This window comes from Cnephaeus nilssonii, assembly GCF_951640355.1.
Source record: "Cnephaeus nilssonii genome assembly, chromosome: 6".
In the NCBI taxonomy this organism is placed as follows: Eukaryota; Metazoa; Chordata; class Mammalia; order Chiroptera; family Vespertilionidae; genus Cnephaeus; species Cnephaeus nilssonii.
In genome coordinates this window covers 22927306-22942221 of record NC_137077.1, presented here as the reverse complement: position 1 = coordinate 22942221, position 14916 = coordinate 22927306, and the positions used below count along the sequence as shown (strand labels likewise).

Below are 14916 nucleotides of genomic sequence, written 5' to 3'. Positions count from 1 at the left end.
CCGCCACTGCACAAATTTCGTGCACTGGGCCCCTAGTCTATATATATATATATATATATATATATATATATATATATATATATATATGTATATGTATATATATGAGTAATATGCAAATCAATGGAATGGCAGAACAACAAGAAAGGCTGCTCGACAAGTCGCTATGAGGTGCACTGACCACCTATCGGTCCCTCCCCCTGATGGCGAACGGGGAACCCCAGTTGGGTGGTGGTGGCTGCCAGCAGCTGGAGAAGATGGCCCTGATCACAGGCCAGGCCTAGGGACCGTACCCTCTCACGAATTTTGTGCGCCTGGCCTCTAGAAGCTAATAAAAGTCTTCCACCTCCCTGCACTCTCTACTGACTCCTTTTTGTTGGACTCAGCCTGTCTGCACCCAGGCTCCTGAAATAAAAGCTTTTTGATATATTACAGCCTCATGTCATAGGTGTGTGATCCTGGCACACTCTGAACCTTTCAATGATCAAATCTATGACCAAGCTTTATTGAACAATATAGCTTTCATTGTATATTCAATGTACTGGGCTTTTATGTTTTCCTAATGACAAAGTTGATGAATACAAATTATGGAGAGGTTAAACAAAGAAAATTGCAAATCAATGAAAGAGAACATGTCTATATTTGCATGCTAGCAAATGAGAATTCAGCTTTTACAACAACATCAGTTATGATATATTCCAGCCTACAGCAAGGACATTATTTGAATAGGAGTTAATTTGAGCTGTTTGGGTAATAACAATGTTTTCATAAAGAAAACATTGAACTCTTGCATTAGCATTCCTTGGTGCTTTCTGCTTGACATTGGTCATAGAATTTAAAAGAAAGAAGAATTTTATACACATTCAAGATCAGCTGCAAATAGAACTTAAGGTCAGAATAGTAAAGGATTCACGACCAATAATATTTGACTTGGCTTTTTTTTTTTTAGACATGATAAATTTATTACTGAGCATTCTTTCCATCCTCTTAATAGTGCAATGTGTTCTAGGAAGTTCTGCCAATGGCTTTATAGCACTGGTGAACTGCATTGACTGGGTCAAGAAACACAAGATCTCCTGCGCTGATGGAATTCTCACTGCTCTGGCGGTCTCCAGAATTAGTTTGCTCTGGATAATAGTATTCCATTGGTATGGAACTGTGTTGCATCCATCCATCTATAGTTCAGAAGTAAAAACTATTGTTCATATTACCTGGGTAGTAAGCAACCATTTTAGTCTGTGGCTTACAACCAGTCTCAGCGTACTTTATTTGCTCAAGATAGCCAATTTCTCCAGCCTTTTATTTCTTCACCTAAAATGGAGAGCTAAAAGAGTGGTTCTCATGATACTCTGGGGGTCTTTGGTCTTCTTGGTTTTTCATCTTGCAGTGGTAAGCACAGATGAAATAATGAAGATGAATGTATATAAGGGAAACATCACTTGGGAGAGCAAATTGAGGGACATAGCACACCTTTCAAATGTGATCATATTCACGCTTGCAAACTTCATACCCTTTACTATGTCTCTGACAGCTGTTCTGCTCTTAATCTTTTCCATGTGGAAACATCTGAAGAAGATGCATCTCAGTGGCAAAGGATCCCAAGATCCCAGCACCGAGGTCCACCTAAGAGCCATGCAAACTGTGATCTCCTTTCTCTTGCTGTTTGTCATTTACTTCTTCGCTCAAATCATCTCAATTTGGAATTTTAATATTATGCAGAACAATTCAGTTCTCTGGATTTGCCAAGTTCTTGGAATCCTGTATCCGTCAAGCCACTCATTTATCCTGATTTGGGGGAATAAGAAGCTGAGACAGGCCTTTCTGTCATTTCTGAGGCAGGTGAGGTGCTGGCTGAAGGAAAGGAAATAAATGGGGCACCTTGTGTGTTCTGTAAGAAGATTGCAATGTTTTGTGCTTCCTACTACATTTCTTAATGTGTATGGAATTAGGTAAGGTATACCTAGAAAAACTTGTACTGAAGTTTTTCACAAAAATAAATATGTGTGCATGTTTATAACAAATACAAGAAAGATTATATGATTGCCATGTTATATTTCTCAGTAAGCAATCTAATTTTATAAAATATTGTAAGAAATTGCTCCAAATGATAAATTTATGAACACTTCACATACAAATTCTATGTTATCATCTTGCAAGCAAAGAATTTATGGTCTATATTTATGCATTTTTAAGGACTGATAACTCATCTCAGGGAATTATTGACATTTTCCACTGTAATTAGTACCACATATATGTACCACAGTGAGTTTAAATTTTTTTTTTGTTTGAACCTCCAATCTTTGGGATGGTAAGGGTATTCAATTCTAAATCACACACTGAGGATAGATGCTTGAAATAGATATTATTCCATCATGAATTCTTACTTCCTGGCTAATAGAAAATAATCAGAACTCTTGGAAAAGATGCACATAATAAAATTAAAGAGTGACAAACATATTTGGAATGTACAATAAATAGTACTAAAGATTATTAGATTTAATACAATAGGTGAAAGCTTAGAAAATAAACAAGTTCTGCAATAGTAATAAAGAAGAAAGCAAAATAATCATGATGTTTTTACTGATGCTATTGTTTTTGAGTTGAGAAGACATTTTCTAATTCAAAAACTTATATCAATTTATTTAGTTTACATATTCACCATGTTTGGGCCTCTGAATTTGGAATCATCTGCTCCATCTTTCTGTTTAAGAATTTCTTTTAAACTTCAGAGAAAATATTTAAATTTTACCTGTCTTAAACATGTGCTCAAAATAAGTATAGTATATAATTATGGTACATAAGTCAATGATCTTTCTGGACACATGAAAATTGATATCTATGACGTCTATGTAATAATTATAAAAAAGTCTTCAGATCTGTTTGTATTATAATCTTATGGAAAATGGTGAAATAGACAGTGTGTTGAAATATATTTGGTTTCGAGTTCTATAATAAGAAAGAAATGTATAACCTTGTTAAACAACTGGTGTGTGGGGGGCTTGTCCTGGGAGGTGGGAGTGACTGGGGGGCGGTCAATCAGAGAAAAAGGAGACATATGTAATACTTTAAACAATAAGAAAGAAAGAAAAAGAAAAATTTTTTTAAAATAAAGAAAAGTATAACCTGTTTAACAAGTAAAATGGTAGTATTGATATTTTAACAATAATATCTATACCTTAATGTATATATTTCATACATCTGATTTATTCATTTGTTTCTTTATCACCTGTCTGCTCAGTAGAATATCCTATCTAATAAAAGAGTAATATGCAAATTGACCATCACTCCAACACACAAGATGGCTGCCCCCATGTGGTCAAAGATGGTTGCCCCCATGTGGACACAAGATGGTTGCCACAAGATGACCAGCAGGGGTGGGCAGTTGGGAGGGACCAGGCCTGCAAGGGAGGGCAGTTGTGGGTGATCAGGCCAGCAGGGGAGGGCAGTTGGGAGGGACCAGGCCTGCAAGGGAGGGCAGTTGGGGGCGATCAAGCCTGCAGGGAAGGGAAGTTAGGGGTGACCAGGCCAGCAGAGGAGGGAAATTGGAGGCGACTGGGCCTGCAGGGAAGGACAGTTGGGGGGTGACCAGGCCTGCAGGGGAGGGCAGTTAGGGGCAAACAGGCTGGCAGGGGAGTAGTTAGGCATCAATCAGGCTGGTAGGGGAGTGGTTAGGGGGTGATCAGGCTGGCAGTCAGAAGCGGTTAGGGGCAATCAGGAAGGCAGGCAGGCCAGCGGTTGGGATCCAGCAGTCCTGGATTGTGAGAGAGATGTCCAACTGCCCTCGGGGGGTCCCAGATTGGAGAGGGTGCAGGCTGGCCTGAGGGACACCCCCACCTTGCACGAATTTCGTGCACTGGGCCTCTAGTAAGAACTATAATTTGGGATGATGTCTTTCCTGTGTCCTGCTAAGTCATCAGGACATAAAACACAGCCCATGGGATAATTGGAGAAAATGATATTCTAAATATTACATAATAACATGAATAAGCCACATTAGATCTGGAAAACCAATGAAATCAAAACCCATCACAAAATCAGTAGATGGCATAGAAACTAGTTCTGTTTTTTCACCATTCCAGTGCCTCTTAACAAATCTGTATGTGCTTAGTTCCAATTACTGCCTTAGACTGGGTGAATGAAGCGAGGTCACCAATAGGCTCCAAAACATAAAATGACTCATACGTAATCTAAATTCCCTATTGCTTTTTAAACAGTCCTGATGTGTTCAAGGAGTCTCCCCTATGCAGTTATCCAGGGAAGAAGGCTGATCACAACTCTGCCATCACAGACATGTGGCTTCCATGATTGCCTTCAATCATGGCCATTGCAGACAGCAGGGCGAAAAAAGATGTATGGGGAGCATGTGTGGAAGATACTTTGGGTGTGGGGCTATAAATGGTACACTTAATTTTCATTCACAAAACATTGATTCACATCATTCACATTGCCATACCATCTGTAAGGGAGTCTGAAAAACATCATCACTCTATTGCCTAGAAAGGAGATTAAGAGATTTTGTTTAGGACATAGATATTGGAGGGCACTTAGAAACCTTAGAAGCTTTTCAGTTGAAAAGCCCATTCGATATTGTAAAATAAAAAAAGTTCCTCTGCTTAGAAGGGTGTCGTATTTGTTCATGTTACTGATAACTTGACATGACCTTACACCAGACTTGAATTTATTTCTGTATTTCTTCATAAATTCTAAATAATTCAAGTTCCCACTAAATATTCCTGACTTCACCAAACTATAATTGATTTTGCATTGTAGCATTTGTAGCTGCCTTGTGTATATTCCTGGTATACTTTGCTTATAACTTCTGATTTAGCTTCTATACTATTTCCCCATGATTATTTTTAGTTATTTGTTCTAGGACTTGGGTGTGGTCTTTGAACTAAAATAATTGCAATGTTATTTATGTAAATTAAATTACATCAACAAAAATACTAGATATGTATAAGTATCTTATTGATAAGTAGCAAATAATAACTGAATTATATAAAAGCTTTTCCTCTAGCAACTACTATTCAAAATTTAAAATATTTGCATTTAGATGTATGTTCCAAGGAGATAGAAATACAAATTGGTGGAAAATAATCTCTCTCAGATTTGCATGTTTACATATTTTACTTTCTCCATTTAGTCAGTGGCACAAAGGAAAATTTGCAGCTGGTGTTGAGATAAGTGGACAACATTTATGTTTATACTAGAGGCCCAGTGCATAAAAATTCATGCACTGGAGTGGGGTCTCTCAGCCTGGCCTGCCCGCTCTCATAGTCTGGGAGCCCTCAGGGGCTGTAGGAGACCTGGCAATCAAGGGAAGGCGATGCCCCATCACACCTCTTCTCCTGCCACTGCCAGCAGCACAAGCCTAGGCCAGCCCTGGTTACCTGAATCTCGGGCGGCCCTGGGCAGCTGGGCAGCTGCCATCTTAGGCTTGCCTATGCCTCGGGCTGGCCCTGGGCAGCTGGGGGGCTGAGAGGACTTGGGGACTCTGGAGGCAGATGCGTGGCAAGTCTTAAGGGTCTGGGTGCTGCCATCTTGTGGCTGTGGTTGCCGCTATCTTTGAGGGTGGGGCAGTCAATTAGCATTGTCCCTCCTTATTGGCTGTGGGCACCACCATATTTTCAATGGAGTGAGGGTCAATTAGCATATTCCTCTTTATTAGATAGGATAGTAGCTAACTGTAAGGAATATCACAGGTATTCCTGAAATGTGTGTGTCTTCACAGAACTGTTCAGTTTAGCACTGGAATTACAATACAAATAGAATGTACTATTCTTTTGTGAAGGTCTCTGGAACTATATCTCAAGGAAGAATTTTGGTTGTACTTTCTGGAATTATGATGAAAATATTTATGGAAAGCATCATAAATGGATGTCCATCTGCAACTGTTTCACTATAAAGCTTTCATTGAGGCACAACATTAGAAACATTCTTATACCAATGTCATTTGAAATGAAGGCCACCTTTCTGGTTGTGTCAACAGGAATGATCATCTTAGGAGTGCTAGGAAATGGGTTCATCGGACTGGTGAACTGCATCGAATGGTTCAGGACTGGGAAAGTTTCCTCAGCTGATTTCATCCTCACCAGCTTGGCTCTGGCCAGAATCATTCAACTGTTGGTAATACTCTTGGATTCATTTATAATGGGGCTAGCTCCACATGTGTACGCTATTGGTAAACTAACAAAGGTGGTTACTATTCTTTGGGCATTAAATAACCACCTAAGTATCTGGTTTGCCACCTGCCTCAGCGTTTTCTACTTCCTTAAGATCGCCAATTTCTCCCACTCCTTTTTCATGTGGCTGAAGTGGAGAGTCAACAGGGTGCTTCTTCTGCTTTTCCTGGGGTCTTTCTTCCTACTGTCTCTTAACCTCTTAATGCAGGATTCTATTAGTGAATTGTGGTTGAATTCCTACAGGGTACATGAAATAAATATGACTTTGCAGTTTGAAGAAAATGAAATGTCCTATCTCAAAAGTTTTCTTCTTCTTCTTACTTTGACCTATATTATCCCCTTTCTCCTGACCCTGATCTCTTTGCTCCTTTTATTTCTGTCCTTGTTGAGACACTCCAAGAATTTTCAGCTCAACCTGACGGGCTCAGGGGACTCAAGCACAGAGGCCCATAGAAGGGCCATGAAAATGGTGACAATGTTCCTCCTCCTCTTCATCATTTACATTATTTCTCTTCTAACAGCAAGTTGGATCTTCACTAATTTACAGACATATCAAGTCATGATGCTTGTCATAGTGATTTCAACTGCCTTTCCCTCAGGCCACTCTTTTATTATAATTTTGGGAAACAGCAAGCTAAGACAGATTGCCTTGAGGTCACTGTGGCACTTACATTCTCTGAGAAAAGCAAAACCTTTGCCTTTATAGACAGAATTTGAAATAACCTTGTGCATTCTATGCGAAAATATCTTAATAGAAAACCTTCAGCTTTTCTTTATTTCAGGGTTTGTTAAACAGCACTAAAATTTCCCTATAACATCCTTTAAGTAATTATATTTTCTTAAAGTGATATGATATAATATTTGACTAAAGGACATGTCTTCAGTTTTTGGTAACAGTGGAGTACTTGAGACCAGAAAAAGTATGGTTATAAAATCTATAATGAAATATTGATAAATGTATAAACAATATACAATGCAATATGAGTAAATGTATATAGGATTACAGTCACCGAAAGGGAAAAAGTAACACAAATTTTTCAAACTGAAGATAAGTTTGAAATTAGAATTGAAAAAGAATTGTAAAGGTTAAGTGTAATAATAAGTTATATAAACATAAAAGTGTTAATATTAGTGTGATGCTTCTACTGTTGGAAAGGATCTGAAATAATAGGAATTTTCATACCATATTTATTGGATTATGCATTGATAAAACAACTTTGTTCAAGAGTATGGCATTATGCATTTAAGGTGAAGATGCATATCCTAAGACCCATTAATTGTACTCCTCCTTGTTATACATGAGAATTTTTCATACATGTGTGATAGAATATACATGCAAAAATGTGCACGTTACTGCTGTTATTAATAGCTGAAATTGAGTAGTCATGTAATTGCTCAAATTGAGAAATCATATAAATGCCCATTGGTTATAAAATGGACAAATAAATCATGGCATACGGACACAATAGAAAACAACACAAAAATGAAAATGAACAAATTAGAACTATAAATTTCTTAGTTCCTTGATGCAGAAAAAAGACAGAGACACAGAAAGGCAAATTTGTAAAAGCAAAATACATATTTAGTGTATTATTTGGGTATGTTTGTACATATGTAGTGCAACTTCTGTAATAAAATGATTCAGATTAATGACAATAGCTGGGCATGTAATAAGCACAGAAGTTTGCTTGCTAATGATGCTATTAAATATGAAATAAAGTTTATATACTGTACTCTTATATAGAGGTTATATGCATTCCATATGACAATTCTATACCAGCAAAGTTCTTTTTGTTTGATTCACAGTGCCTTAATTTTATAATGCGGTAAAAAATAGCAAATATATTATCAGAAATATGTTGTTTGTAACTTACTCTTGATAAAGTTTTAGGTGATATTGTTCCTTCAAATTAGACCTGATGTTGAGAATTATGTATCATAAGCCATGGAATAGATCTGTAATGTTCTTTCATTACAATGAATTCTTTCTCTTAGAAAAGTGGATAAAGTCACAACTTTCAGAGATCTCCCATTTAACTGCCTTCATCGTCATCATCATCATCACCATCATCATCCTGTTACCTTATTTAATATTTTATATTTCAAATGTTTACACACATAATTTGGGCAATGTGTAAATTATTTCTTAATGCTCATTGTATCTAAATTATGTTAGTTATTAGCAGAGTTAACATCAAGTGAAAAGCTTTATAAATGGAATGTTCTTTCATTTTATTTTTTTATTTTTTATTTTTTTATTTTTTAAATTTCTTTATTGATTAAGGTATCACATATTTGTCCTCATCCCCCCATTCACAGCCCACACTCCTCCCCTCACATGCCCCCACCCCCCTGTTGTCCTTAACCGCTGGTTAGGCTCATATGCTTGCACACAAGTCCTTTGGTTGATCTCTCTCCTTTACCCCCACTCTCCCCTACCCTCCCTCTGAGGCCCAACAGTCTGATCCATGCCTCCTTGTTTCTGGGTCTGTTTTGTTTATCAGTCTATGTTGTTCATTATTTCCCCTAGATGAGCGAGATCATGTGCTATTAGAAATACACTTATAAGTACCGAAAATGAGATAAGCAATAATGGTTATGGTGACAGGCAAATGAATCAGTCTGTAGTGAGTTTCTTTCTGGGCCAACAGTTCTTTTGAGACCCAATTACAATGTCACACAGTTCCTTATGTGTACATGTCAGCCAAGACATTTCAGTTCTGGATGGTGGACAAATGGTGGTAATGCTGGTCTGACTCTCTCTGGTTTGGTTCTGGGCAACCTGTAGTGAAGCACAGCTGTTAACTGCTAGTATGGCAAGGCGACGTCAGCGTCTTCCATCTCTGGACTGCTTCTCTTCTGTCTTGATGGCTGGAGTAGTCCTGTCGATTCCTCTCTGTTGCTGGAATCCACATGGTCTTGGAGTTGTTTTCTGAAAATATACAAACATATTCTCGACCAAAAGTTAATAAAGGAATATTTTCTATAAATTTGACTTGGGATCCTATTTCATTTTTTGCCCAAATGATTTTCCTCTGGCTTGTTTTGACACCTTGTGTGTTTTTCATGGGGAATGTTCTTTCATTTTAAATGTATTGCTTGAGCAAATTATTCATGGATGATCTTAAAATCATGGAATTAAGCTACTGAGACCTATTTCTAACATTAGAAATAAAGTAAATGCAAAATGACTCCTAAAAATAATTCAAGGAATAGGATTATGTCTTTTTGATTGATGTATTTATATTTTGGTTATTTGAATATACATATACATATATATATATATATATATATATATATATATATATATATATATATATATATATATATATATATATTATGTCGATGAAGTCTTTATTCTACTGAAGACTCATGTTACCAACCATAAACCACATAGGAGACAGTCTCTTCACACAGAATAATGATAATTTATCTCTTTTAGAAGTAAACAACAAAAAGAAAAAAAAACGATGCAAGTTTACAATCTGATGGCAACACACAAAAGTGGCTGATAGTTTTGGTCTTTGTTGGAGGTATACAATCTGTATAGTTTAACAAAGTCTGGCTTTGGATCTTCATTTCAAAAGCGTACTTCTTTCCTGCCATACTGATGCCATCCCAGAGAGTAGAATCCACACCACCGACTTAAAAAGGATATGGCTCAATGAAGAAAGTAGTTACTGATTCACATAAAAAATTAGGGAACAAAATAATTATCAAAGTATTTGAAATCACAAGAACTTTAAAAATTCAGGACTTTGAAATTTCCCTCCTGAGATATTGATGCTTTTAGTACATAGTTGCTAGTAATACAGATGCATTCTATCATTCCAAGCTGTACTTACAAATATGTTGCTTGGTATTGAAAAATAGATATTATGTCTTAGCACAAAATGGCAGCAATTACTTCTAGTAAATATTTTTGGTGAGATGCACTCTTTGGTGAGATGCAAAATAGCATTGAGAAGCCACCTTATTTTGTTTCTTTCCTACCTCCTGATATTCTCAGAATATTCAAGCAATTTTCAGAGGAGAAACCACAAGACCAGAAAGAATGAATGAAGACCATCTATGTTTAGCCCATGGACCATCAGATCTTCTCTAGGCCAATCAGCTTGCATTTCTGTATCACCTGTTGCACGTGGAATTTCCCTTAGAGTTTCTATCGCTCTAACAAGTGATGGCCAGAAATGATTTCTCTCTCACAAGCTAGGTCAAGATCCATTTTTCTTCTCAGAAAGTTTTCTACTAGCCCAATAGTTGCTTTTTGTGGCTTGGCATTGGACAGGTGTTACTGAAGGTGCCTGCCCCTGCCTTGACTTTTCCAAACAAGTCTGAGCCTCTGGGTGTTTCCATAGACTCCTCCTTGCTTAAAAGACACTACAGATGCATGTGTTTTCTCAAGGATGCTTACCCTGATGATTGTATCTAGAGTTTAATTGTAGTTCACGCTGTCGTTATAATAAAAGCCTAAGGAGGCAGGCAATTGAGGATGCTTAGTTCCTAAAGCCAAATAGCCCCTTAGCCTTCTCTTTCACAGAAACGTGTGACAGAGTAATCTATTCATCCATCAATCAGGGTCTGCTGGTCAGTCCCGGCAGCTTTTCCTGAAACTTGGAAAAACATGTTTTTCAATAGCTTAAAGTATCTTGTGCCTTCATTAACACCAATAAATTCTAATAATAAAGACATATGAAGTTCAGGTGAAATCTGAAATACTGATTCTAAGGCTTTCTTACATCTTCTTTTGCTTCAAGAGACTGGTTGTAGAAAAGTAGGTTAAGGTACTTCTATACCTCTTTCTTTATAAACTCATGCATTTGCTTTTTCCCTCTTTCTCTAGATTGATAACTAATTTGTACACTATATCTTGTACCTATCAGCCCAACCTTATGTTATAAAGAGGTTGTGTCTGATGAACTACTGTGTTGCATTTTGGACATCTGTTGCTATAATAAAAATGTCCTACAATGCAGCTTTTACAACATGTATGAAGATATTCTATAATTTTAGTTGCATGTGTTTGTAGTTGAATGGGGTCAGCTCAGAGGGATTATTCTGCTTTTAAGTGTCTCTCAGCCCAGCCTTCACTGTCTCCAATCTGGGACCCCTTGATGAATGCCTGACTGCCCGTTTAGGCCTGATCCCACTAAACGGGCAGTCGGACATCCTTCTGACAATCCAGGACTGCTGGCTCCCAACCACTCGCCTGCCTGCCTGCCTGATTGCCCCTAACTGCTTCTGCCTGTCAGCCTGATCACCTCTTCACCTGTCCTCTGCCAGCCTGATTGATGCCTATATGCTGCCCTGCTGGATCCATTGCTCCTAATTGCCCTCTCTTGCCAGCCTGGTCCCCCCTAACTCTCCTCCTCTGAAGGCCTGGTCCCCCAACTGCCCTCCCCTGCTGGCATGGTTTCCCCCAACTGCCCTCCCCTGGAGGCCTGGTTCCCCCTAACTGCCTTCCTCTGCAGGCCTTGTCCCTTCCAACTTCCCTCCTTGCAGGCCTGGTGCCCCCCCAACTGCTCTCCCCTACAGGCCTGGTTCCCCCCAACTGCCTGCTTCTGCAGGCCTGGTCACCCCCAACTGCCCTTCCCTGCAGGCCTGGTCCCCTCTCCCCCCTAGACTGCCTTACCCTGCAGGCCTTGTACCTTCCAACTGCCCTCCCCTGCAGGCCTGGTCTCCTCCAACTGTCCTCCCTTGCTGGCCTGGTTGCCCCAACTGCCTTCCCCTGCAGGCCTGTTTCACCCCAACTGCCCTCCTATGCAGGCCTGGTTTCCCCCTTTCAAGTGCCCTCCCTGCTGGCCTGATCGCCCACAACTGCCCTCCCCTGCTGGCCAAATTGTGGTGGCCATCTTGTGTCCACATGGGGATGGCCATATTTGACCACATAGGGGAGGCCATCCTGCGTGTTGGAGTGACTATTTGCACATTACCTCTTTATTATATAGGACTAGTGGCCCGGTGCATGAAATTCGTGCACAGGGGTGTGTGTCCCTCAGCCCAGCCTGCACCCTCTTCAATCTGGGACCCCTCGAAGGATGTCCGACTGCCCGTTTAGGCCCAGGCCTAAACGGGCAGTCGGACATCCCTTTCACAATCCAGGACTGCTGGCTCCCAACTGCTCGCCTGCCTGCCTTCCTGATTGCTCCTAACCGCTTCTGCCTGCCTGTCTGATCACCCCCTAACCACTCCCCTGCCAGCTTGATTGATGCCTAACTGCTCCCCTGCCAGCCTGAATGCCCCTAACTGCCCTCCCTTGACAACCTGGTCCCCCCTAACTGCCCTCCCCTGCTGACCCATTCAACCCTAACTGCCCTCCCCTGCCAACCTCATTGCCCCTAACTGCTCTCCCCTGCTGGTCTGGTCCCCCCCCCCAACTTCCCTCCCCTTCAGGCCTGGGTCCCCCCAAACTGCCCTCCCCTGCAGGCCTGGTCACCCCCAACTGCCCTGTCCTGCAGGCCTGGTCACCCCCAACTGCCCTTCCCTGCAGGCCTGGTCCCCCCAACTGCTCTCCCCTGAAGGCCTGGGTCCCTCCCAGCTGCCCTTTCCTGCAGGCTTGATCGCCCCCAGCTGCCCTTTCCTGCAGGCTTGATCGCCCCCAACTGCCCTCCCTTGCAGGCTTGGTCGTCCCCTGACAACTGCTCTCCCCTGCAGGCCTGGGACCCCCCAATTGCCCTTCCCTGCAGGCTTGATCGCCCCCAACTGCCATCCCTTGCAGGTCTGGTTCTTCCTAACTGTCCTCCCCTGCAGGCCTGATCTCCCACAACTTCCTTCCCTTGCAGGCCTGGTCCCTCCCAACTGCCCTCCCCTGCAGGCCATCTTGTGGTGGCCATCTTTGACCACATGGGGGCAGCCATCTTGTGTGTTGGAGTGATGGTCAATTTCCATATAACCCTTTTATTAGATAGGATACCTTTCACTGTATATTCAATGTACTGGGCTTTTATGTTTTCCTAATGACAAAGTTGATGAATACAAATTATGGAGAGTTTAAACAAAGGAAATTGCAAATCAATGAAAGAGAATATGTCTATATTTGCATGCTAGCAAATGAGAATTCAGCTTTTACAACAACATCAGTTATGATATATTCCAGCCTACAGCAAGGACATTATTTGAATAGGAGTTAATTTGAGCTGTTAGGGTAATAACAATGTTTTCATAAAGAAAACATTGCACTCTTGCATTAGCATTCCCTGATGCTTTCCTGCTTGGCATTGGTCATAGAATTTAAAAGAAAGAAGAATTTTATACACATTCAAGATCAGCTGCAAATAGAACTTAAGGTCAGAATAGTAAAGGATTCACGACCAATAGTATTAGACTTGGCTTTTTTTTTTTAGACATGATAAATTTATTACCGAGCATTCTTTCCATCCTCATAATAGTGCAATGTGTTCTAGGAAGTTCTGCCAATGGCTTTATAGGACTGGTGAACTGCATTGACTGGGTCAAGAAACACAAGATTTCCTGTGCTGATGGAATTCTCACTGCTCTGGCTGTCTCCAGAATTAGTTTGCTCTGGACAATAGTATTCCATTGGTATGGAACTGTGTTGCATCCATCCATCCATCCATCTATATAGTTCAGAAGTAAAAACTATTGTTCATATTACCTGGGTAGTAAGCAACCATTTTAGTCTGTGGCTTGCTACTAGCCTTAGCATACTTTATTTGCTCAAGATAGCCAATTCCTCCTGACTTTCATTTCTTCACCTAAAATGGAGAGCTGAAAGAGTGGTTCTCATGATACTCAGGGGGACTTTGCTCTTCTTCATTGTTCATCTTGCAGTGGTAAGCACAGATGCAAAAATGCGGATGAATGAATATAAAGGAAACATCACTTGGGAGAGCAAATTGAGGGACATCACACAACTTTCAAATGTGATCATATTTACGCTTGCAAACTTCATACTCTTTACTATATCTCTGACAGCTGTTCTGCTGTTAATCTTTTCCATGTGGAAACATCTGAAGAAGATGCAGCTCAGTGGCAAAGGATCCCAAGATCCCAGCACCGAGGTCCACATAAGAGCCATGCAAAGTGTCATCTCCTTTCTCTTGCTGTTTGTCATTTTCTTCGTGGCACAAATCATCTCAGTTTGGAATTTGAGTACTCAGCAGAACAATTTACTTCAGATGCTTTGCAAGGTTCTTGGAACCCTTTCTCCGTCAAGCCACTCATTTATCCTGATTTGGGGGAGTAAGAAGCTGAGACAGGCCTTTCTGTCATTTCTGAGGCAGGTGAGGTGCTGGCTGAAGGAAAGGAAATAAATGGGGCACCTTGTGTCTTCTGAAAGAAAATAAACTGGTGAAGTTTGCAATATTTTGTACTTCCTACTACATTTCTTAATGTGTATGGAATTAGGTAAGGTATACCTAGAAAAGTTTATCACAAAAACATATATGTGTGCATGTTTATAAAAATACAAGAAAGATTATAAGATTGCCATATTATATTTTTCAGGTAAGCAATCTAATTTTATAAAATATTGTAAGAAAATGCTCAGAATTATAAATTTATGAACACTTCACATACATATTCTATGTTATCATCTTGCAAGCAAAGAACTTATGGTCTATATATATGCGTTTTTAAGGACTGACAAGTCATCTCAGGGGATTATTGACATTTTTCATTGTAATTAGTACCACGCATATGTACCACAGTGAGTTTAATTTTTTTGTTTGAACCTCCAATCTTTGGGATGGCAAGGGTATTCAATTGTAAATCACAC

General features: G+C 40.0%; 1 protein-coding gene and 1 pseudogene across 2 annotated transcripts; both read left to right on the top strand.

Moving 5' to 3' along the window:
- Window positions 1-948: 948 nt before the first annotated feature.
- On the top strand, window positions 949-1866 carry LOC307102233 (taste receptor type 2 member 31-like; the record flags this gene model as incomplete). The annotated part of the gene is made up of 1 exon (XM_079775731.1): window positions 949-1866. One exon carries the CDS (start codon window positions 949-951, stop codon window positions 1864-1866), a length of 918 nt encoding a protein of 305 aa, XP_079631857.1.
- An 11658-nt stretch (window positions 1867-13524) lies between these two features.
- LOC307102232 (taste receptor type 2 member 20-like) lies at window positions 13525-14452 on the top strand (annotated as a pseudogene). Its single transcript has one exon. The product of its transcript is annotated as a taste receptor type 2 member 20-like (transcript).
- Window positions 14453-14916: the final 464 nt, after the last annotated feature.